Source organism: Haliaeetus albicilla, chromosome 28 (assembly GCF_947461875.1).
Source record: "Haliaeetus albicilla chromosome 28, bHalAlb1.1, whole genome shotgun sequence".
NCBI classification, from domain to species: domain Eukaryota; kingdom Metazoa; phylum Chordata; class Aves; order Accipitriformes; family Accipitridae; genus Haliaeetus; species Haliaeetus albicilla.
This window is the reverse complement of record NC_091510.1, coordinates 16572158-16594424: the sequence shown is the minus strand read 5'-3', so window position 1 is coordinate 16594424 and position 22267 is coordinate 16572158. Positions and strand designations below refer to the sequence as shown.

The 22267-nt window shown below is 41.7% G+C and overlaps 1 protein-coding gene across 5 annotated transcripts in view; it reads left to right on the top strand.

Annotated features, from left to right (window-relative positions):
• The window catches only part of MSRB3 (methionine sulfoxide reductase B3), an 87337-nt gene that overhangs the window by 21228 nt on the left and 43842 nt on the right, over positions 1-22267 (top strand). For 3 of the 5 annotated variants that reach the window (XM_069773777.1, XM_069773781.1, XM_069773778.1), the window contains 3 exons: positions 4554-4685; positions 12293-12401; positions 14165-14242. In XM_069773777.1, the coding sequence (XP_069629878.1) occupies positions 4554-4685; positions 12293-12401; positions 14165-14242 (319 nt within the window). The remainder of the gene's footprint in view (positions 1-4553; positions 4686-12292; positions 12402-14164; positions 14243-22267) is intronic. The other 2 variants (XM_069773779.1, XM_069773780.1) reach the window with 1 other exon arrangement.

The window sequence follows — 22267 nt, the reverse complement described above, 5'->3', positions numbered from 1 at the left end:
TTGGCCCTTATTATGCACCTTTTGATGTGTGCTAGTATTGCTGGTGTCTACCTTAAAATGGGGGCACTCAGTCTTCTGGCCATTTTATTCCTGATCTGAAAAGCAGATCTCAAAGTTGGTCACCTAGAAACGCAGCCTGTGGGAGGTTTTGCTATTGCGTACCTGTCTGCAAAGCATTATGTTAGCTATTTTGTCAAATTGTTTTTCTGGCATAATCCAGTAGTCACATTTTGGAATAAAAAGCTCATAACGCTACTATTTATTCCTGTCCCTTTGATCCATAACTGTGCAAACATTAATAGAGTGAGTTCCACTGACTGGCTACTTTATAGAGAGAGATACAGAGAAATATTTATGTATAATAAACCCAAATTCATCTGCTAACAGTGGAATAATATACAATCACATATCTCACATATTTTAAGAGTAATCTAAATTCCCCAGATGCTTATAACTTCATGTAGGCTTGCTTTGCCTTTGGTTTGGTTTTTTGTGTGTGGTGTATTGAGGGAGTTGCAAGTAAATGGTATAGCATGTATCAAACTAAACATGGGAACGAGATCTAGAGCCAACATCTGCTTAAATGCCACAATGCACTGTGACTTTAACTTTTGAATATACAGAGAAGACCCCGAGTTCTCCTGAGTTTTTTTATAACATAACACTTTGAGTTAGTGCTTTTCCCACCACCCAGTTCTGTACGAATTGCAGCCCTGCAACCATACCACCGTGCTGTCTGCCCACCGAGTCTGGAATGGTGTGGAGTTTGGTCTTCTAATTCAGTGGCAAATTCCATACAGAAGGAGACTTTCTAACCTTCTGGAACCCCTGCCCGCTCAGCGTAAGGGAGCAAAGTGCCAGCAGAGCTGTAAATGGGGCTTTCAAACACAGTTTTAAACTCTATGCAGTTAAGTATTTGCAGGACAAGGACTTGAGTGAAAGTATAATTTTGATTTCTATGCTCGGAATGGTACCTCCGTCCTTCCTGTAAGGAACAAAGAGTACAGTGCAATATTTGCTTTAATATAAAGTTATAGTTGTAGATCAGAAATAAGTGATTTTTTTTCCCCAAAAGTTAAAGGAATGAAACAAGGTTAGGAAGTATCTTAGAGTAGGGATGACTTTCTGTCTTTCCTTTGAAATGCTATTTTGTAAGCCTGTGCCAGTTGCACTGGATCAGTTGTGCTAGTGAAGTGTTTTTACTTGCTCGTTTTCTATTTGTATATTCACACCTGGAGTGTGGATCTATTCTTCCAAATTGTATTTTGAAAACAGTTTTTCATCTGAAGTTAGGACTGAATGTTTTCATGCATGCAAACCCAGTGCACGGTTCGCCCATGACGTTTTTCATACCCGGCACGGTGAAGTCAGAGTAAGAGCAGGCACACTCCCTGTAGATGGCACTAAGCATATGCTGCACTTTAGGAAAAGCTTCCCCTTCAGGAGTCATTCATACAGAAAGTACACCCTGAGACCTTATGAACATTTATTTACAAGTATTTTATGAAAAGCATGAGCATTGGGAAAAATCACAACGATCTGTGCTCATATGCCAACTACTTTCACATTGGTTAAAGGTTTTTTCATTGCAGTAGTGATTACAGCTCCGTTGTGTCTGTCGTGTGATGTTAAGTGTCACTCCTTGAGCCCGCTTTATTAGAGTTGAGTGCTCTAAATTTCTTTGGAAGTGCAGGATGCACCCAGCACCTGCCAGGATTTAGTTCACAGAAATTAAATCTTAAATAAAACAAACCCCAAACCACAACAAAACCCCCCAAAACTTCTAATGTAAAAACTACTTCAGCTGCTTTAGTGCATACCAACAAGTAACCGATATAAGTCTGATACAAGTAACGATTACGCAGATTCCATGTACATATGTTTTCTGTAGCAGACCACCAAACTATAAAGTAAAAAGGTAGCTTATTTTGCTTTGCTGTGTCTTTTAATTATTATGGGTTCTCATTTCTTAAAAAAATCCTTTATTTCTTTAACACTTTGAATGTTGTGCTGCTTACATCACATTTTTTGCATGAGATAATTTGGCTTTTCCTCTCCTGTAGATCAAAGAAAATTATGGTGCTTGTAAAATTAAGTAAAAGTAATGATGAAGAAATTGCAGGGGTAGACCTAGGGGTTTTTTTTCTGTATGAAATAATAAAGTCCTAGATAATATTAAATTGTTGTGAAGTGTTTAATTACTAAAATAACTACTAGTAGGAAACCATACTTTTCTAGGCTTAGATTAAACTACAATGCATCTGTATGAAGATGGTGCTGGGCATATGGTGTAAGTCTTTATTAAGTAAATATCTATAGTATAGTTTCTCATAACTTGTTTTATTAAATATTTGTTAATTCCAAGTTTCAGTATAATGTCTTTTCATAAAATTGAAATGAATAGCTAGCGAACAGAAAATTACTGGGTCTCAAAATTGGATTTTTAGCAGTGCTGTGTTAACATAAAGGATTACTTTTAGGAGCAGATCTTGTAAACAGTTACATGCATGAGTTATTCATATGCATTTGTCCCTCTGAACTCTTAGACTGCTCATGTCAGTGAAATTATCTGTGTGTGTAGCGTTTGCCAGATCTGGCTTTAAGAATGAAAAGTCTAGAAAAGATCTTAGTCTCTTGTGTTCAAAGTACTGTAGTTGCTGTCAAACTCTGTGTGACTTAAGTATGTCTAAACGTTTCATATTGTATGTTTCTATGTTCAGAGATATAATTTCCATAATGTATAACTTTCCCATAGCTTTCCATAATGTGTATCACCAAAGATGTACTACTACAGATGTCTGTTCATGTGATCCGAAAGAAAATAATACTGATACATTGTGTAGCAAAAACCACCTGTATGGCTATGGTTAAATGCCTGTCAATGTTTTCATTATAAATTCTTATTTTCTGGAGTCTATATCTTGAACATAAGAATTTGCTCTGGGTTTAAATATGTCATACAAGGTCTCAGCTGGATGTACTTGTTCCTCAGAGCTGGTTGGAGGACAAAAATTAAAACTCATTTCTATGAAGCTAAATTAAAAAAAAAAAGCAAATATTAATTTGGAACAAAAATACATTTTTAAACTTAAAATACAGTCTTACAAATTACCTAGTTTACTACCTCCCAGCAGTTATGAGGAATTTGATAAATGCTTGAAAAGAGTCTTGGAAACAAGCAGTATGTGAGCACAATAGTAAACAGCATGTGAAGCTGTTCACGTGCCATTATTATATAAATGTCTGTGTGTATGTCTGCCTCCTAGTCATAAGATAGTCGAATGCTGTATTATCATAATAGAGCATAACTATTTTTGAAATGGCTTGGAAATGGGTTTTAAAAATTACCTTTCTATATAGCTGTATATTCAATGTTATGCTGTATTTACAAATGTTTCTTTTGTACAATAGTATTCAGTCTAGAATGTCTTACTTAATACAGTTTAGAATGAAATGTATTTGTAGATAATCCTGTTGGGAGTAATGCTCTTACTGCGCCTGATGCTTGCAAAACTTGGGATCATAAAGAAGACCAGAAACCCTTTGTTAATGTACCCTTTTGGTTTGTACCCTTTTGGTTTGTACCCTGTTTTTTCACCCTTCTGAACTCCTCATTCTGGCGGAGTTTTGCACTCTCCCTCACCTGCTCGATAGACAGAAGGCGCTCGTCCCTGCCTTCTCAGGGTGGAGGCTCCTCAGTGACTCTGGCACTGAGTAGCACAGGGATGATGAGACGTTTCTTGTGCTCCCAGACGGTGCACAGAGCCAGTTCCTTAATGTGTTCCCTGACGGATCTCTTAAGATCATTTGCATTCCCTTCCTGCCCCCATAAAGGACCCACCACAAGCCATTTCTACCCTTCTTGCAGGAATGTTTTAATTCTGGGAGCTCATAAATTTCCCACGTTCCATTCATGTGCCCTCTGCAGCTCAGGCTTACTGCGTTTTCTGCTTAGTTGGGTATGGAAAAGATGAAGTTTCAGCACTAACGGTGTTCCTGTGTTTTAAAGTTTCCCATGAAAAGCTACTTTTTTAGTTACTGGACTGTGTGTTTATAACAGGAGGTCTGAGAAGTCCTTTAAGGACTGCCTTCACTTTTTTTCCTTCAATTAAAAGCAACCCTTGGCTTTGTCCTTTCTCTGAGGAGCACATGATGAAGGTTGCAGAGAAGAATGTGACATAAAGGGGAGATGACAGCACACAAAAAGGAAGATTTTGTATATGGCTAAGCTGAGGGAGGGCAAGCAAGAAAAGGTGCAAGATGGGAATGTGAATGCTAAAATCAGTAAGAGTATGTTGGGAAGTGATGGATGTGTGAGCTTGGAATTTGATGGTACGTTGAATGGGTCTAGGGTGTGGACCAGGAGTCAGCACCAGAGACACGAACATGACCATGACTTAGCTGTTAGGTTAACCACAGGTTGCTACAGCACAAATTGTGACGTAGGGGAAAACGAGTGGAGAGGAATTGTGTCCCAGAGATGGCTAAGCAGCAGACAATGTTTGTTCTTAGTGACAAGCTAAACATGTATGTCATCTTGTGGTTTCCTTCAGAAGAAGCTGTGTTGGGAAGGGGCGCCTGGCTGGCATACGAAGGTGCCCCCTGCTCCAGCTGGAGGAGAGGTTCTTGGGGGACGGTAGCTGCTGGCAGCCCAGGTCCAGCACTGGCAGCTTTGTGCACTGCAGGTAAGAACTCCCTGCTCAGGGCTCTGGCCTGGGTCAAGGAGTCCCGAGGAGAGCAGAGCAGGGAAGGGCTCGACCGAGTCCTCTTAAAGCCCTTTTATAGGGCTTGACCCCATCTTCCTGACCCATAAAGCATGGCTGAATTTTAGAGAAACATAGGGAAGCCCAGAAGGCCCACTAGGGAAAGAAGTTGGCAGTTACTAACCTTTTTGGGTCTTTCTCTACCTTTAGTCCTGAAGCAGGTTGAGAGGGGAGGGGGCTACAGTGTTTTCCGACGTGGCCATAGCAGAGCAACAGCTGGAGCAGAGCGTGTTCCAGCTGCTCCTGTCCTCACGCTGGGTACGTCCTTCAGTGCCTGGAGATGTGGGATGAAAGGCCACAGAGCAGGCTGTGCCTGTTTGCGTCTTTGCTAAAAGGGTTCCTGCACAGCTGGAGACAGCCTGAGTTTCGCAGGCAGTTAGATCTGGGCTGTTGTGGGGAATTGGAGGTGAAGAAAGACCTCCCCCCACCCCGCTCCTTTCCTCCACCCCACCCCCTATCCCAAGTGTAGATTGCGGCACCTTGATTCTTGAAACGCAGTGCTCACTTCGCAGGCCACACATCACTATTGTGGAGGAAGCAGCAGGAGGATTTAGCAACAGCCTGAATGCCACAATAAGCTACACACCACTGCGGTAACCACTGGCAAATGCTGACTTTTTAATTGTTTCTGCTGCAGGGTTAAACCTTTATTAAAGCTGTGTGAATAAATTTATTTTGGTGGCTTACTGAAATATTTTAAATGCAAAATGTAGCATAAAGCACTCTTACTAAATTCAGCTTAATTCTGCTGTTAATAAAATGCCTTTCCATATGTTGTGCACCCTTTTATTGATCGTGACAGAAGTCTTCTGACCAGATACAGAGTGCTCAGTGTCTCTGCCTTTCTTGTTTGTAATTTAAACAAATGTAGTGCATGTGAAAGGTGCTAGGATCATATCAGCAAAACAAAAGTCTCTTTATCTGTTAGGGAGAGAGGAAGAGAAATCCATCATTATAAGTGCTCCCCCTTCCACTTCTGTACCAATAGATCTTGATCTTGTCTTGCCTGGTTTGCATCCAAGAGTAAGGCAAATAGGTCAGCTGCCCCGTGCACTCTGTCTTTGGCCATCTCAGCAGAAAGGGTAACAAAAATGGCAGTTTATAATGTAATGAACTCTTGCTCCACTTAATTGAAGGTGCTTCTATTCACCAGCCTCTGCTGAGCAACCACATGCTGCCATTGCTATAGTACTGGTGAAGATGACACCTCAAAAAGCCCCGGTGGAAGCTGCCTTCACCTCCACCGGCCAGTGCAGGGTGGTGATGGAGTCCTCAAGGCTTATAATTTGGAGAGGCTGTGAGACCAAGACTGTGGCTGGTAGTGACATCTATTTCATTAACCTGAGATAAGGAAGTAAAGTAGACATCCCTGGACAGGACAAATGGACCTGCTTTTCTTTCCCCCTTTCCCGCTACGCAAAACACTTCCATCTTTTGTTAAATGTTTTTTACATTCGTGGGGAGGGGAGGCAGCTTCAGATTTCTTCTCCAGGGAACGTCTCTCTGGCTTGCATGGCTCCTTCAGCCATGTAACCTGCCGCAAAGACGCTTGCAGACCTGCGGAAACAGCAAGGCAGCTTCCGTTCCCATAGATGCTGTCTGGACTGGGACCACTGGGGTTTCAGTACCACTTTCTTTGAAAAGAAAACGAGTGCACAGAGGAGATGCATTAGTTGGGAGTTTGGGCATTTTTTTTTTTTTAGTGCTTGAGAAACTTACTGTCTTACATGGGAGATCTCTGATGGTGACTCAAAATATATACATTTATACAAAACATGAGCCACGCTGATGACCAGGTGGAAAAAATAAATGTGGCAGCTCTTGTTTCTTGGTTGCACGGGAAGCTTGCAAATTTGCAAAGAAAGGGCTTGCCCTTCCCTTGTGGCCATGTGACCCTCCTGGGTATCCAAATAATTTTTTTTAAAGACAGTTAATTTTTGGGTGGTGTTCTTTTAAGATAGAACCTGGCTTTGACCCAAAATTGTAACTGTTGTCCTGGTACCCGGCTTTTGGATTTTTAACGCACAATATAGTGGAAATGGTCTTCGCCCCATTACTCCTAATGCTTGCATGAAACTGCAAATGGTATTTCAACAGCGGGTGGGAGTTAGCTACCTACAGCAAGAAAGCAAAGGAGCCATCCCTCAGAGAAGAAACACAGATCTGTTTTTCAATGTGTAAAACATTTACAGGGTTTTTTTAATGATGAAGTTTGGATTTTACTTAAACTTGACCTCCCAACATTTCAGAGTTCTTTTGCAGCATCTATCCTAGTCAGCAGCATGCTTAGGTAATTTAAAATGGCTTGTGATGGGGTTATAAAAACATCTATCATGTCAAATACAGGTTTTGTAAAACAGTGTTTTCCAACTTGTAAGCCAGTAGAACTGTTTGCATCAATTTGCATTTTCAAGAGTTGTTCTTTTTTAAACTAGATGAGCAGTTCCTGCCTTGTTTGCAGTGATAGGGCACTGTGGCATTCTCCCAAGGCTGCAGACTAGAGCCTGCAGAGAGCAGACTAAACAGAAGCGAGACTTGTGTGTTTGTTTGCCTTTTCCTAAGCAGAGAGAGAGGCAAAACTGTAAACAAGAGGCATAAACTGTGTAAATGAAATTTGAAATAATAAAAATGAGAGATTCCACTTTTAATAATATGGAGTATTAGCGATAGCATATGTGAGGATATTTATTTAAAGAAATGTATGCAAATATTTTTTAACCTTGCAGGATTCCTCTTAACATCAGTTTGAGATAATTTACCATCGATGACTAAGGTATGACCCACTTATGAAGGGACAGGCTTTGGGAAGCAGAGAGATGTATACTTAGAGCCAGATCCTGTAATCTGATGTACATTTGTAGACCTTTAAGTAGTTGTTGGAGCTATGCATGTTCCCAAGGGTCTGCCCACACAGGTCACATTGCAGGATTGGGGCTGGGGTGGTATATGAATAATGAAATGTGCTGGAAGGCCCCTAAAAAACTGCTTGGGCATATTAAAAGAAGTAGTACCAAAAACTAGAAGCCCAGTTTATTATATGGCTGTGCTCCACTGGAACGTTTGATCTTGCTGTATTTAATTCAGGAAGTCTTAATGGTATGTGCTCAGTGCATGACTGTAATGTCCATTAATGCTAGTGGAACATAAGCATACGTAAAAGGGGGAAAATGTATGCTGTGTCTTCCACACAGCTGAAATGTTAATTTCAGGGGTAGAAAGCAACAAAACATAAGAGAAAATCATTAGAATGGTTCAAAAGACTATTTGAAGAAGGAAGGCCATCAAGCAAAATGCCAACATATTTCAGGGCACGTCAGAGACTAATCGCCACCCTCCGGCATGCTGGAGCAGGTGAAGGGCTGAGTGGAGGAGTAACGGTCTGCTAACTTGTGTCCATCTGTCTGGACATATCTCGTTGCTAGTTTTCCTGTGATTGCTTATATGGAAGGAAATGGCACATGCCTGCGTTATGAACCACAGATTTGAAAAGGTCAATTGAAATTGGAATTCTTATGTGAGGCGAGATGCTTAATGTCTTCATTATCAGGTCAGCACCCAGAAAATACTTTCTGTTCGCTTCATTTGTACAGAGGAGGACTCCAGCGCTGAACTCTAAAATGTCTGTAGTCTGCAGGTGAATAGTAAATGGCAGTGTGCATTGCATTGGTTTTCAGAAAAGCCATTCCTAAGCACAGGAATGCCGTGGGGGCTCCAAAAGGGTTTCTGTTAGTGTTTGTTCCATCTTCCTCAGCTTTTTTTTTTGTGTTTATGCATTAAGATTTGTGACCCTGGGCTTTTCTTTGCAAAGCCTTCCATCCTGCTGCAGGACCTGAACAGCTTTTAGCACCGCTGTCACTGATGGCAGAAGGCTGACGCCGGGTCGCCTCATGTGGGAACGCCGGTGCCTGTTTGTGGAGCAGTTGCCTGCGCACTGCTCCTCTAATGAGCGCCCACCCCAACCAAGGCACCGAGGTGTGCCGACTGGAGAGATTTCATCTGGCCTCCAATCCTGCAGTGGAATGTAAAGGGAATTTTGTCTGCCCACGTAGGCTGGTGTTCACCAGTCCAAACAGTGGGATCTAGCTGGAGTTAGGAACATAGCTGTCCTGGGCTCTTCTAAAAGTCATTGCCGAGAGCATCACCTCCAAAAAGCAAGTGAGATCCACTCCAGAGTCCTAACAGATCCAGTGAATCCAGACTCTGTTATTCTCACAGTGTATTTAATTTAGTCTCACCTTTAATGTAATCACACTGATGTCATGCTGTTTGTAAAACTGATGACCTTTTTTCTCTTCTGCCTTGAACTGTGTAATTTGCGAATGAACTGTGAGCCTGCCTTTATGCCTGAGTTGCTGAAGAAGTTTGTTGCCTGTATGGGAACCCTTTCCACAGCCCATACCTGGTCCCGTCTTTGGGCAACCAGACTGAGGAAGGTGGTCAGCCTGCACCTTTGTTCTCTGCTTTAATAACAAGTTTGATAACAGCTGCATTACTAGTGGCAGTTTTTGTCATATTGGGCATATATTTGTGTAGCTTTATGTTGTCCCCTCCCAAGATACAGTCAGTTGGCTTGAATGGTGCAGACATCTCATATATGCCATAAAGGAACAACTGAAAAAACAGAAGTAGCCACCCTTGTACTGCAGGTTGAGCACTTTTGTCCCCCTTGCATGTAATTTTTTTCCTAACCAGAGGACTGTATTCCTAGAATCTCATCCAGTAATTTCCAGGATTCACTGCATTTTATTAAGGCTTGTAGGCTAGCCCTGTTTCAGATAACGTATCCTTACATCCTCTGCAGTCAGGAGTGAGTCTTGCTTTGCCTCCTTGGCTCTTTGGCAATATGGAAATAGTGCAGTCAATTTACTGAGAGGTTTTTTTGTTGTTGTTGTTGCTAGCAGTTACATAATAAGTGCAATTAATTCAATAGGGCTGTTCTTGAATGCTGAGGGCTGGACCAAGAGATTTCTTTTATGATTTGTAGTGCAACTATAGCTTTTTGCTGATGTATACTCCATTAAATTACAAACCTGGAGAGTCCTTTGTTGGGGTAGGTTGCAGTTTACCCCAGTGCAGTTTGGCAAAATTCCCCTGTAGACATAAATACTTCTCTGTGTTGTAAAACACGCAGTTAATTATTGGAAACAATAGGGAAAAAAATCTTTCGTAACACACTTCCTACTTCTGATCTATGTCGTGGCTCAAGTGGCATATAGAAATTTTCTTGTGCATATGGTGAGCCCATTGATAGAAGAACACTAAATTTCTGAAATGGATGAAAAAATACTCAAGGAGAGTAAAGAGGGAATACTGACCATTCTTTACAACATTCAGTATTTTCTCTGACTGTTCCCAAAGTGAAGTTACGCTTAGTTTACTTTTTTGCAACATCTAAAGAGCAAATAGAATTTTTTAAAAGAGTAATTGGTAGATACTTTTAAAAGTGAAGAGCTGTTGGTTTGTAAGAGTCTTTGCTGCTCTCTAGACTACTTTTTCAGACTGAAATTGTAGATGAAAGACCATATCTCAAACAGTTTCTTTCTGAGCTGCGTAATGCAACGTAACAATAGCTATTTATATAATGCATATGCTTCCTTTCCCTGTTAGCTATACTTTGAAAGACTTATTAGTCCTAGAGGCCTGCACGTTCGGAGAATAAAAACCTCCAACGTTTGACATCTTTAAATAAGCAACCAAATGTTATGAAGAACAAACCTCACTTACAGTTAGGAAACAATATTTACATTTAAGGTTGAAAAGCCAGGATGTAGGAAAATTTTGCTAATTTGGAAGGTGACCTTTAAGTGCACCAAAACCAAATAATTTGTAAGCTATGGCACAGGGCACATTCTTGCAAAATTTGTGTGAATGCTGCTTTAGTGGTTCTTGAAAGACAAACAAAGAGACCTGGAATGAAATCTTTATCCCTCTCCCAAATAAGATTGAAGCTAACAAAGGCATACAGCAGTGCTCTTTCAAAGCTTGCCATTAAAACGAAGGCTCTGCAGCACAGCTAATGAGATGGCTCGGAGTGGAAAACAATCTGTTTTTAAGAATGTTTAGATCAAAAGTAATTTCTAATCTATGAAATAAAGTCGCTTTTCAATACCTTTCTTTCACTAGTAAAGCTTTTTATGTTTGCACTATTTACTTCAATCAGATGTTTTCAATTTTACTTTTTTCTTCCTGAAAATACTTCCTAGGGTTAGTCGGTAGTGACCAACAGCATTATTCTTTTTCTCTCTCCCCTATTCACCCACCCCCACACATTAAAAAAATGAGAAAAGGAGAGGGGGAGGAAGAAAGAAACATCTTTTCTTAAATGATTTGCAAGCATCTGTGCTGTAAGCTAGTTTTTATGAACACTCCTTAGTAATGACTCAAGGTAAAAAAGCAGAAAAGCATCCAATGTTAGGAAATTGCAATCCAATACCATGTAATTTAAACCTGCCATTGCCTCTCCTGTACTAAATGACATACAGATGGGTAGCTCTGTTCCCTCTACTTTGGGAACACAATTGGTCTTTTTATGAGTGTATATACATTACTAGTAAAAAATATTTTTGTCGGGACTGTTTATTTCTAATTGTACCATATTTTAATTACTGTCATAATTAGAGTGCTTTTTCCGTGCTGTATTTTGTCAGCTAATTTTTGCAAGTGATTATCAAAGTTATTTGAATATTTGGCAATTTCTGTTACTACTTTGGGAGTTTTCATTCTCAGAAGCAACCTTACTGTTATTTTTTTTCGTGATGTGAATTTTTGCACTACACAAATTTTTTTTTCAGTAATCCTTATGTACTCCTTGGATTTTCTGTGTGAATGCAGCAAAGCATAAGATGAGATTTTCAAAGGAGGGTAATTTCAATAGCAACCCTAATTTTTACGACAAGCTTATCGTTGAACCTTGTACAGCTTTGTTCATAAAGAAATTACTTGCTCCTCAGGGCTCCTATTCTAGTGCTTCAACAGTGAAAAAATACAATGGTTAATGTTATAAAGTAAAAGGACAAGGATGCAACTAGAAGTTAAATCAACCTTATTGGAACTCTAAAGATTCAGAATTGTTTTTCAGCTACTTTCAAGGGTAATGAAATTGTTGGATGTTGTGGCTGAACATCATATGCCCATTACCATAAGTCTCCAATATAGATGTCTTGTAAAGAACGTTTCAGCTGTAGTTGGGGTTTTTTTGCAGATTTTTTTTTTTAACGGTGGGAAAAATGTTACTTTCTTGTGAATGATTGTGTGCGCAACAGTTTAGCGTATAACACACCAAAGGGCTTTGGCTGTAGCACATTGTCACTGCTCCAGTGGAATCACCTGGCTCTTGAGCAAAATTCTTTTTTAAACTTGGATTTGAAGAAATAATCAGCTGCAGTTCAGCTGAGCCATTCTTCGTGCATTAGGGACCGGTCTGGTCATTGACAAGTGTATGCAGAAGCTATGCTGTGGCGGTCTGCCAAAGCAATTATTCAGGATTTAAGCTAAAAAGGCTCCTTCTCCCATATCCTCTCCCTTTGCAGGGTCATGTAGGGATAAAAAGGACTGTAAGGTGGTCTTTTCCCAGGAGGAGCTGAGGAAGCGGCTGACACCCTTGCAGTACCATGTCACTCAGGAGAAGGGGACTGAAAGGTAAGGCAGGACGAAGAAAACGCAGTCCTCAAAACACAGGCATCTTTCTTCTCCCCCTCCTCTTACTGGTGCTTCCTCACCTTCCCCACCAGGTTGTGTTCTCCCCCCGCCGCCCCAGGATTTCTGCACTTGTTTACTAACCCCTACAAATTAACACCACTGCAAAGACAAGCATCTGCAGCGCGGGGGCCGAGGCCAGGGGTCTTGTGTGACTTTTTCTTTTAATGAATGCTGCATGTCTTATAAAGTCACCGGGCTCATGTTTAGAGTCTGTTTTTAGTTTACTACAAAATGTGTGGAAGTAATAGCAGTTTAGGTACACTTTTTTTGGAAGACATCACAGTAAGCAGAACCACGAGGGAAATGGCCCCGTGCCAGGAGGCTGGAGTTTTGAAGGTGGCCATTGTAAGTATAGACCTTTTGGCTGCAGAAAGAAGGTAGCATAATTTAGTCCTTTTCCACCCCACTCCAATTTCTTTTTGAAGCACATGTGGAGAAGGTATTTATTGGCTCATTTGTGGTTGGAATGTCAAAAATTTTCAATAACTGCCCTCACATGGCTTTAGTCACTGGAAGCCAGCCCCGAGTCCTGGAGGAAAAAAAAAACCAGGACTTGCTTCCAAGACTGTTTTTAGTGAATAAAGTCTCTCTCTCAGCTGATTCCAGCATGAAGGTAACTTGCCAAGGCCTAGCCGTTTTTTGTTGTCTAATTTATACCACTGAGCTTGGCATAAGGCCCTGGCTTTACCTCTGCTCCGAACGTACTAATGATGTAACTGCTTGTTTTCATCCGTGACCTGAAAGGGCTCTCTCCGCCGCACGTGGGGTCCCGCTTAATCGGCAGCCCTTTTCCTGACGGCGCGTACCGGGGGCTGAGTTCGCCGCGGCCCCCCCTCCGCCACGGCCCCCTTCTTCCTCCCGCAGCCCCGGAGGGGCCGGGGGCCAGGCAGTGGCCTCTGCTGGGGGGCCTGCCTCCCCCCCGGCCCTCCTCGCTCTTGTGTATGGGACCAACAACGTGATTTAATGCACACAAACAATCGGAGATTAGGTCATTCTTAAAAATCCTGTTTATAAAAAAAAATTGGACCTCATAAAAAGGGTGAAAGGATAATAAAAACAAGCTGCCGAGCACATAGGCTTTTTGTTGGGCTAGCGCAGCTGATTCGTATTAGATGAATGACCTCCTAGCCTTTTAGATTGTTAACTTAGAAAAATATTCCCTTAAAGCTGTAATATTGCTTTTCAACTAAAAATATAAGGTGCGCACAGCTTGAAATCGTGGACCAATTATTTCATTTTCAGCTGCAATGCCTCTCCTGCCCCGCCGCGGCCCGGCACCCCGGCCCCGGGCGGCAGGCGCTTCGCACCTCGGCCTGAGCCCACCTGGCCCCGGGACAGGCCGAGGAGGAGCGCGTCAGGCCGAGCGACGCGCCGAACGCCCGCGTTCGCAAAAACGGCGGCTTCGCTCGCCGAACGGGGAAGGTTCCAGTCCCTCCCTCTTTGTGGCTGCTGTTGTTCTGTCCTTTGAACTGTGGGACAACGGGCTTCCTCTTGCATGATACATAACACCTGAGGCACGCTAATGAGGACATTCCCCTTTCCTGTGCCTGCTTTATTTGCTGCCTTTAATAAAAAACAACTGCCAACTTTTAAATCGTGGGGCTCTCCTGTAACATTTTGCTAAAGTCTTAGCTAATTTAATAATTAAAAAAACCCCGAATTCCTTTATTTATTTTTAAAATGTAGTGTTGTTGTTTTCCCAGTGCCTTTGAGGGGGAGTACACACATCATAAAGCTCAAGGAATATACAAATGTGTTGTTTGTGGGACTCCTTTATTCAAGTGAGTATGCTAAATACAGTTTTGAGATTTCTGTCTCTTAGTTTATGTGCTGTGTTCCCATGTAATCTTGTGTATATTCCAGTGCTTACGTAATTGTATAAGATAATGTAAGTCATTCACATTGATAGGGGATAGGAGGGAAACAATGTAAATAATAATGCTATAGTAAAATCAGCCTTATTGTAAAGATAAAAAGTCTTAGTAAATAAATAAGATAGTAAGATAACATTCAGGTAAAATAGGTAATTTGACAGAAAAAAAGTAGTAACTTTTTTTTTTCATATGCAGCTATGCCAAGTAATTGTAACACAGTCTTTCACTGTGCTGATAGATACTGAGTTTTGGCTGTTAGCCTTGCTCACAGGTAGCTTTAAGATCCAGATCCTGGGTGGCGATGCTGCATCCATGCTACGGCATTGTAGCTGATAATGGAGAAAAAAAAAAAGTAGGTGCTTTTTTAGAATTCAAGCAGTTAAGAAAACAAGATCCAGGAAGACTGCATTACTTACTGAATTTTCATCCATCCCAATTAGCACACATGGAGAGCTGCTTTAGGAACTGAAGCAAGGATTAAGAAAGAAATAATAACTTTTGTGTCTTGCATGAAAAATACTCTTTAGAAGTACTGTGGGAATTACGGCCCTAAATTTGGTGCTAGAAGCAGTGGTGATTGAATTCTCTCAATCACTGCATTGTTCTGCACAGATTCAGTTGTTGTTTATGTGTTTTTTTTCTTATTTCTGGCTGCCTGTGTTCATTCTGATGAAGAATTTCATTTTTTTGCTTGTTTTTTCCCCCAGTTCACACTGACTCAGTCCCTCTCCCTTGAAGAGGTACCTTTACAGCAGCATGAAGCAGGATGGTCAGGATAGCGCTAATAATAGAGAAAATTGGGTCAGTAATAAGTTACAAAGAAAAATAAAGTTGATGTAGCTCCAGAATCACCAGATGTGGCAGTGATAGTTGTTCTCAAGAGACTGTCTGTAAAGATGAAAGCAGCACTTCATCTCTGTTATGTTTGATTCCTCTGTTAGGAGGATTATCTGCAGAAACTTCAGTAATAACATGAATCTTTTGAGTTGGAGAACTGATCGTTACGAACTCAGCCAAGGCAATATTCTCAAGTCATGTGTTACTGTGGTGCTTAGCTTGGGGGTACAAAGTGGGGATCTAAAGTGTCCATAACCTGGTTTTCTACTCTGCCATTTAGACATTCCCCTGCTTACTATAGCTAAATCGTTATGGGGGAAATCCTGGCCCTGCTGAAGTCAATTCAGATTTGGCAAATGAATACAATGGAGCCAGGATTTCACCTTCTGCCTTCAGGACTGGCTTCCTTTCTATCGTCTGCTGGAGAAAGAGTAGGGTTTTTTGTGGGGTGAGATTTGGACAGCAGTAGTTCACATAACTGAATGTGAACAAGTTTCCAGTTACTTTCACAATCCATTTAATATGGGAAAAAACTGCAGTATGAGACTTACCTGTGATTATCTCAAGTGTGCAGTATGCTTTGGCGTAGTCTTGACTTTTTTTGAATTAATGAGTTGGATTTCTCTATGTGAAATGAGCTATATGGAAATGTCCCTGTTTTCAGATTCTCTTTGAGAGTCCTCATGGATTTTATGGGAGGAGAGAGAAGGAAAGAGGGAAGTTGTTTTTTATTTTTAATAAATCCCAGACCAATGGGCACCTGAAAAAAACACCTTGCTGATTGTGTCCCAAGGCTGGACTGGCCTTAGCCCCATCTCCCCAAAGTCTTTGTGTTGCTTTGTGAGCTCTTGCCACCTCTGGTCTACATCAAATTCAGCCAGTTGTTCAGGAGTGGCTCACAAGGGTGGGAACAAATGGAGGGGCTGATAGGGGTCCATCTTCTTTTGTTTACTGACCCCAAAATGTCAGTATATAATGTCTTCCTCAACTAGGGAAGATACATTTCTGTATCTTGGTGACTGCTTCAGCCCAGACAGCTAAAAAAGTGGGAAGGAAACATAGATAAGAGAATGCAAAATGTATGCTATTTGCTAAATTTTTCCCACAGAGTGTAAATCACCAAAGTATTTTCTTAGGAGTAAGGTGGTAGTACAATACAGTGGAAGTCCATCGCCCCATTTAAAATGCAAGTTGTTTGGGGAGGGTGTGGGGGGCTGGTGTTCGTTTGTTTTGGTTTTTTTTAATTTCCAGATAGTCATCTGAAACTTGCATTTCCATTTGTTTCTCATTGGGTGTCCATTAATTTTTTTTCTTTGTGTTGTTGTAATCTGTAAATATATATATTTGGACTATGGACCTGTCAGTTTAACCGGGAAGGAGACTGGAGCTTCAGCAGTAATATTAACAAACTTCAACTTTTAACATTTCTGATTTATGTTGTTTCATTACCATGTGACACACGAGGTCAGGGCACACATGAATTTTACACTCCAGATGAAAGACCTAGGTTTTGGTACGTCTTTAAAACAGAACTCTTGTCTCTGTCACAGGAAAGATAAAAGAAACAATTAGGAATTTAACATCTCTTCATCTACCTACTTGTACTAGTGTTATGAGAAACCTCCCAAGCTTTATGAAGAACATGCTTTAACTTTTTCCACAATCAAAGGTGCCTCACACATAAAATCCACAATCATGCCGTTGAATCTAATTATTCCATCTCTGAACTTTCACGCCAGACAGTCTCCTACATCCCAGTACAGCTGCCTAAAGAAAGCAATAAATGAGAGAGACAATCTGAAGAACCTCCTTTTCTGCAAACCAGCCCTTATGTGGTTTTGCGTTACACTTAACTCCAATCTAGCTGCAGGCTTATGCTAAAAGAAGCAGCCCTGCTCCCCCCACCTTTCTCTAGGGTGCTTTTTCATGGCTTCCCCTTCACTGGACCTCACCTGTTGTGGCTGGAGCATGTCTCGATGCAGTACATTGATCTGATAGAAAACTGATCAGCCAAAGAAAAAACCCTCATGCTTATCGACTACACCTGCTCGTGTTAATTTTATGTGAGCCACGTTTATCATGGCTGGATAGCCTCTGCAGCAAGGTTGTGTATTTCTGTATCAGTTCACAGAGCCACCTGTGCCACTTGAATCCTCAGCATCTTCTAAGGGCCAAGCGTATTTGCAGAATTGCACCTACTTTAATTTTTCAAGGCATTTTTTGTACACTATGCAAAAATACCATTCTGTCCACAGCCATGGCAAGAGGAGCTTAGAATGGATCTGAGTGAAATCCACAACTGGCGCTATTGCCATAGGGGAGGAGCTATTCCATATTTAATAAACCACGGTCATGTCCTTTACCATATGCAGGACTGTGTGAGAAAGATGTGGTATAGATGGGAACTGGGAAGCCTGGGAGAATGATTTCCTTTTAAAAAAGAATTATTATTGTTGTGTCAGTTTCCAATTTTTAGGGCCAAGGAATGAATTGCCAAGTCTTCATAAATCACCCACTGCTGCCTTTATTGCTTCCTGGAAGGAATTCTTGGTAATGGTGTTGGCTGTTCTGAACATGCGCTAGGAGAAATACCAACACCCGTATTCATGTCATGTTTTCATTTGATTTTCGTTGAACTGTGTCAGGTCTTCTCAACATCTCTCAGACATCCAAAAGCAAATTGTGAGAAAATCAAAGTGTGGCTGGGCAATATTGGAGTGCCATTAGCATTGTAGCACTCTTGTCTTCACAACACAAGGGAGGATTTCAGTCACCAGGCTAGACTATACAAGGAATTTCCTTTTCCCAGTGCTGAGTGCTTAATTAATGGTCTTTAAGCTTTCTTAATCTTTATATCCTTTGAGCAGGCCAAATGACAAACCAGCACTGGCTATCTGGCTAGGAGAGCCCATATGAAGTAACTGCTGTAGCATCTCTAATAAGATCTAACAGAACTACTTGAGCAACTTCATCAGCCCTGACTGATTCTTAGTGTCCTCACAAAACTTTGTCAAAACTAGCAGCTTCTGTTTAATAACATTTGTTTGCAGTAAGTGGGCTCTCAACAGTGTAGGAATCATACTATTGTTTAGGTTGGAAAATAGCTTTAAGTTCCTTGAGTCTAACCGTTAACCTAGCACTGCTAAGTCCACCACTAAACCACGTCCCTAAGCACCACATCTACAGGTTTTTTAAACACCTCTAGGGATGGTGACTCCACCACTTCCCTGGGCAGCCTGTTCCAATGCCTGACAACCCTTTTGGTGAAGAAATTTTTCCTAATATCCAATCTAAACCTCCCCTGGCACAACTTGAGGCCATTTCCTCTTGTCCTATCACTATCTTGGGAGAAGAGACCAACCCCCACCTCACTACACCCTCCTTCCAGGCAGTTGTAGAGAGCAATAAGGTCTCCCCTCAGCCTCCTTTTCTCCAGACTAAACAGCCCCAATTCCCTCAGCTGCTCCTCATAAGACTTGTGCTCCAGGCCCCTCACCAGCTTGGTTGCCCTTCTCTGAACACGCTCCAGCACCTCAATGTCTGTCTTGTGGTGAGGGGCCCAAAACTGAACACAGTATTTGAGGTGCGGCCTCACCAGTGCCCAGTACAGGGGGACGATCGCTGCCCTAGTCTTGCTGGCCACATGATTTCTGATACAAGCCAGGATGCTGTTGGCCTTCTTGCCACCTGGGCACATGGCCGGCTCAGTCAGTCAACAGGCAGTACTACCGAACAGTTCTCATCCAAACCCACGTTTCTACTAGGTCTTGTGTAGCTCCAAGAAGCTTGAGGATCTTAAACCTTGCAAGAGTTTCTGCAATTTTTTGTGACTGTCCCCTGGAAAAGGCTGATGGAGTTAAAAATGAGTAAAGTTGTTATCACTGAGCATTGGTTTCTTCTTGCTTCATCATTTTTGGGTTGAAACCAGCTGTCGTTTTGAGTCTGCCGTGTCACTGCTGGATGACAGAGTGTTATGCACTCCTAATCATCTCACCAAAAATCAAGATGGCAGAGTGCTCATCTTCTCTAGAATCTGGAGGTTTAACCCACCTCTGAGGATGACCATCAATACGAATACTGCAGTGCCTGCAGTAAAGTTGCTTTCTGAATACAGCCCGTGGCATCCGCACATCTGAACATTCCTGAATGCCGAATCCACATCTAATCTTACCTGAATGCTGAAAATGTGCTAAGCTGTGTATAGCTTATCACAACTGTAGCATGGGGCTGTCGCTGGAACTTGACCTGGCGATTACTAATTTCTGTGGTGGTTTGGAACAGGACTTTGTCCTCCTGGTCCTCGAGCCCCTTGGAGCAAAACCGGTATGGTTCTGCCCTTGGGTGGAGCTGCTGGGAGGCTCTCGGGGAAAGGCTCCTTCCACTGGATGCTTGGCAAGTGTGGCGTAGAGGAGCTGCAGTCATTAAAGCAAATGATTCTGCATCCCTAATCGACTCATGGGTAGTTTTTAATATCCTCTAAATGGCAGCTTCTTGGCCGGTGCTGAATGTTCATTACACTACCCTCATGTAAGCAATGAAGTCTGGAAAGATTTTTATGTTAAGGATTAGGAGAGCAAGAACAAGTTTGGAAAACAAAAACCACTTAATCTCATTTTTTTCCTTGATTCACAAGCCACCTGGTCTTGTTTTTTCAGTAGATCAGCTCTGTTGTACTGAGCTGGTTGCTGCCCATAAATGTAGTAAGGCTGAATTACTGCAGGCCAAGGTCACTGGCTGCGCAAGGAGCAAGTCAGATGAGACTGCCAGCTACAAGTCAATGCAACAGCAAACCTGAGATTTCCTTTTGCTTGTGTTCTCCTGGTAATACCATCTCCAGCAGTGAAAACAAGCACAGGAATATGTGGGATCCCACAGTTTGCTAGGCAGAGGACATTTCAACAAGCATCTTTTCCAAAAGGCAAATACTGATGTAGATTTCCTAGGAGAAATGTGTTAGGATTCAAAAAACAAGGAAAAGGGAACTTGAAATGTAACATTTCAAATATTTCAATGTTTCATTGAGACAAGCCTGTGAAACTTCTATGATTTACTTATTGCTGAGCACTGCTGAATTGCAAATCCTTGTTGAAGGTACTTAGAAATAAGAGGAAATAAATTCAAAGATTTCCATAGTCCTAGAGATACGTATAGATAACTTCCACTGATTTTAAGAATTTAATTGATATTTTCACTGTAAAATTTCAATGGATTCTCTGTAAACTTTTAAGTCTGATATGTAACTTCCCCTGTTTGAAATTCACCCTGCTTGGAAGAACTAATTTTCGCCTGGTCTTAACCTACCTTATGCTTTAGTATGTGTATGGACATACCTGACATAAAAATCGGGGAGGGTGGATTGTTATGGATTGTGACTACAGAAGCTGTAGATTTCTATATTTATCTGTTTATAACTCTCACATTAAAATAAACTCTGGACAGAACTCACCCAGAGAACACTCGCTGACTAACATGATGTTAAAATGCTCTTCTTGAATTTGTTTTTTCATCAATATGCAGAATAGAGATTGCCACAGCATCCATCAACAGTGAACCAATCTTTTTTCTGTAGTCGAGGAAAGCGAGATTAAAAATATGTCTTTAACTAGGCTTCCTAAGGAAGTAAGGCTTACAGCATCGTGCTGTCTATGTCAATCCTTTCCTAATAATAAAACTGTATCATTTAATCTACTTGCCAATTTCAGCCAAATTTGGCAGGGGAGTAGCTATTAAACCTCAAAGATATTAAGTTCTTAAAACTTTCATGCAGTTGGGAGAGAGATCACATTCAAGCCCTCTCTGATGGGAGACCTGAACAAGAGTTCAACTATATTATTAGATTATACCAGATAATATTATTGTAAATAATATATATATTATTGTAGTATAACAGAGAATCCACACGAGGGTGGAAGAGAGAGAGGCATTATGAACGTCCAGCTCTGGGAAGTACCTGCGAGTAGTTTTGCTGCCTTAGACACCACAGGATCTGTCCCCTGGCCACAACGCAGCAGCAAGCCCAGCTTTGCTCTTTCTGCTGCCTAAGGAACTACTTGGTTCTTAACACTCGGGGGCTTCCCAAATTCTCTCATGCTGCAGGTCTCAAATTCCTAGATAGTTACATCAGGTATTAATTTTTACATTGGAATACCGCTGCGTTTTTCTTTCTGGAAGCTTGCCTTGTTATTTGGAGCTTGGGCTCATGAGTAAGATCAGTGACCACTTCCAAGTAGTGGTTTGCGTTTTCAGAAGGGCTGTGTCCATACTTGTAAATAAAATGGACAAAAGCCTCTTCTCTGGCCCTAAAGGCAAGTGACAAGACATGGCTTGTGTTTTCTAGCCTGAATTCCTCTCCTCTGAAACAGAGTGGCCTGGTGGGGAATGGTCGCTGGCCTGAGCCTCCCCTGCAGCTTGCCTAGGTCCTGTCTAGGAGAGGGCTGGTTCGTGTGAGCATGATACGGGCCAACACAGTGTTCAGGGACAGGTTCACAAATGAGCATTTCTGTCCTGGCCTTCATTAGCTTGCTAGCAATGCTGTAGCCAAGAATGCTGATACTCCCACTTGGTACTTACTGTATTACTGGGGGCAAACGGGAAAGAGAGAGGAATGATTTTGTTCTGCTCAGTCACCTGAGCCAGCACATGGGTTGGCTTGGATTGCATCAGGAGCAAACTCGTTTTTGATCGTTAGACTCGTTAGATCGTTGTCTCTTCAGCAAACTGCCCATGCCAATATGGAATAAAGTTTTTTGAAAATTAAGATGTACCGAAGCTGCACCTATCGTCTTTACAACTGTAACAGATCTTTATTCAATCAAAGTCCTTTTCAGAGGGGAGTAGGATTTTGAGTGTCTGCCCCTGCCAGTGTTGTTTAGCATCCTTGAAGCAAAACCTTGCAAAGGAACAACCTGGTATAAATTGCTAATGCAAAGGCGTAAGAAAGCCAAGAGGAGTCAGTGACTCCTTCAGTATTACAACGAAAGGATTAGAACTGCAGAGCTTTCATCAGGTGCTTTCTGAGAGAGCTGTGGGACTTTCAAAGGCTGTTCCCAATGTTGGGCTTCAACAAAACCTGAATAAACCTGTTAGAGACTCCAT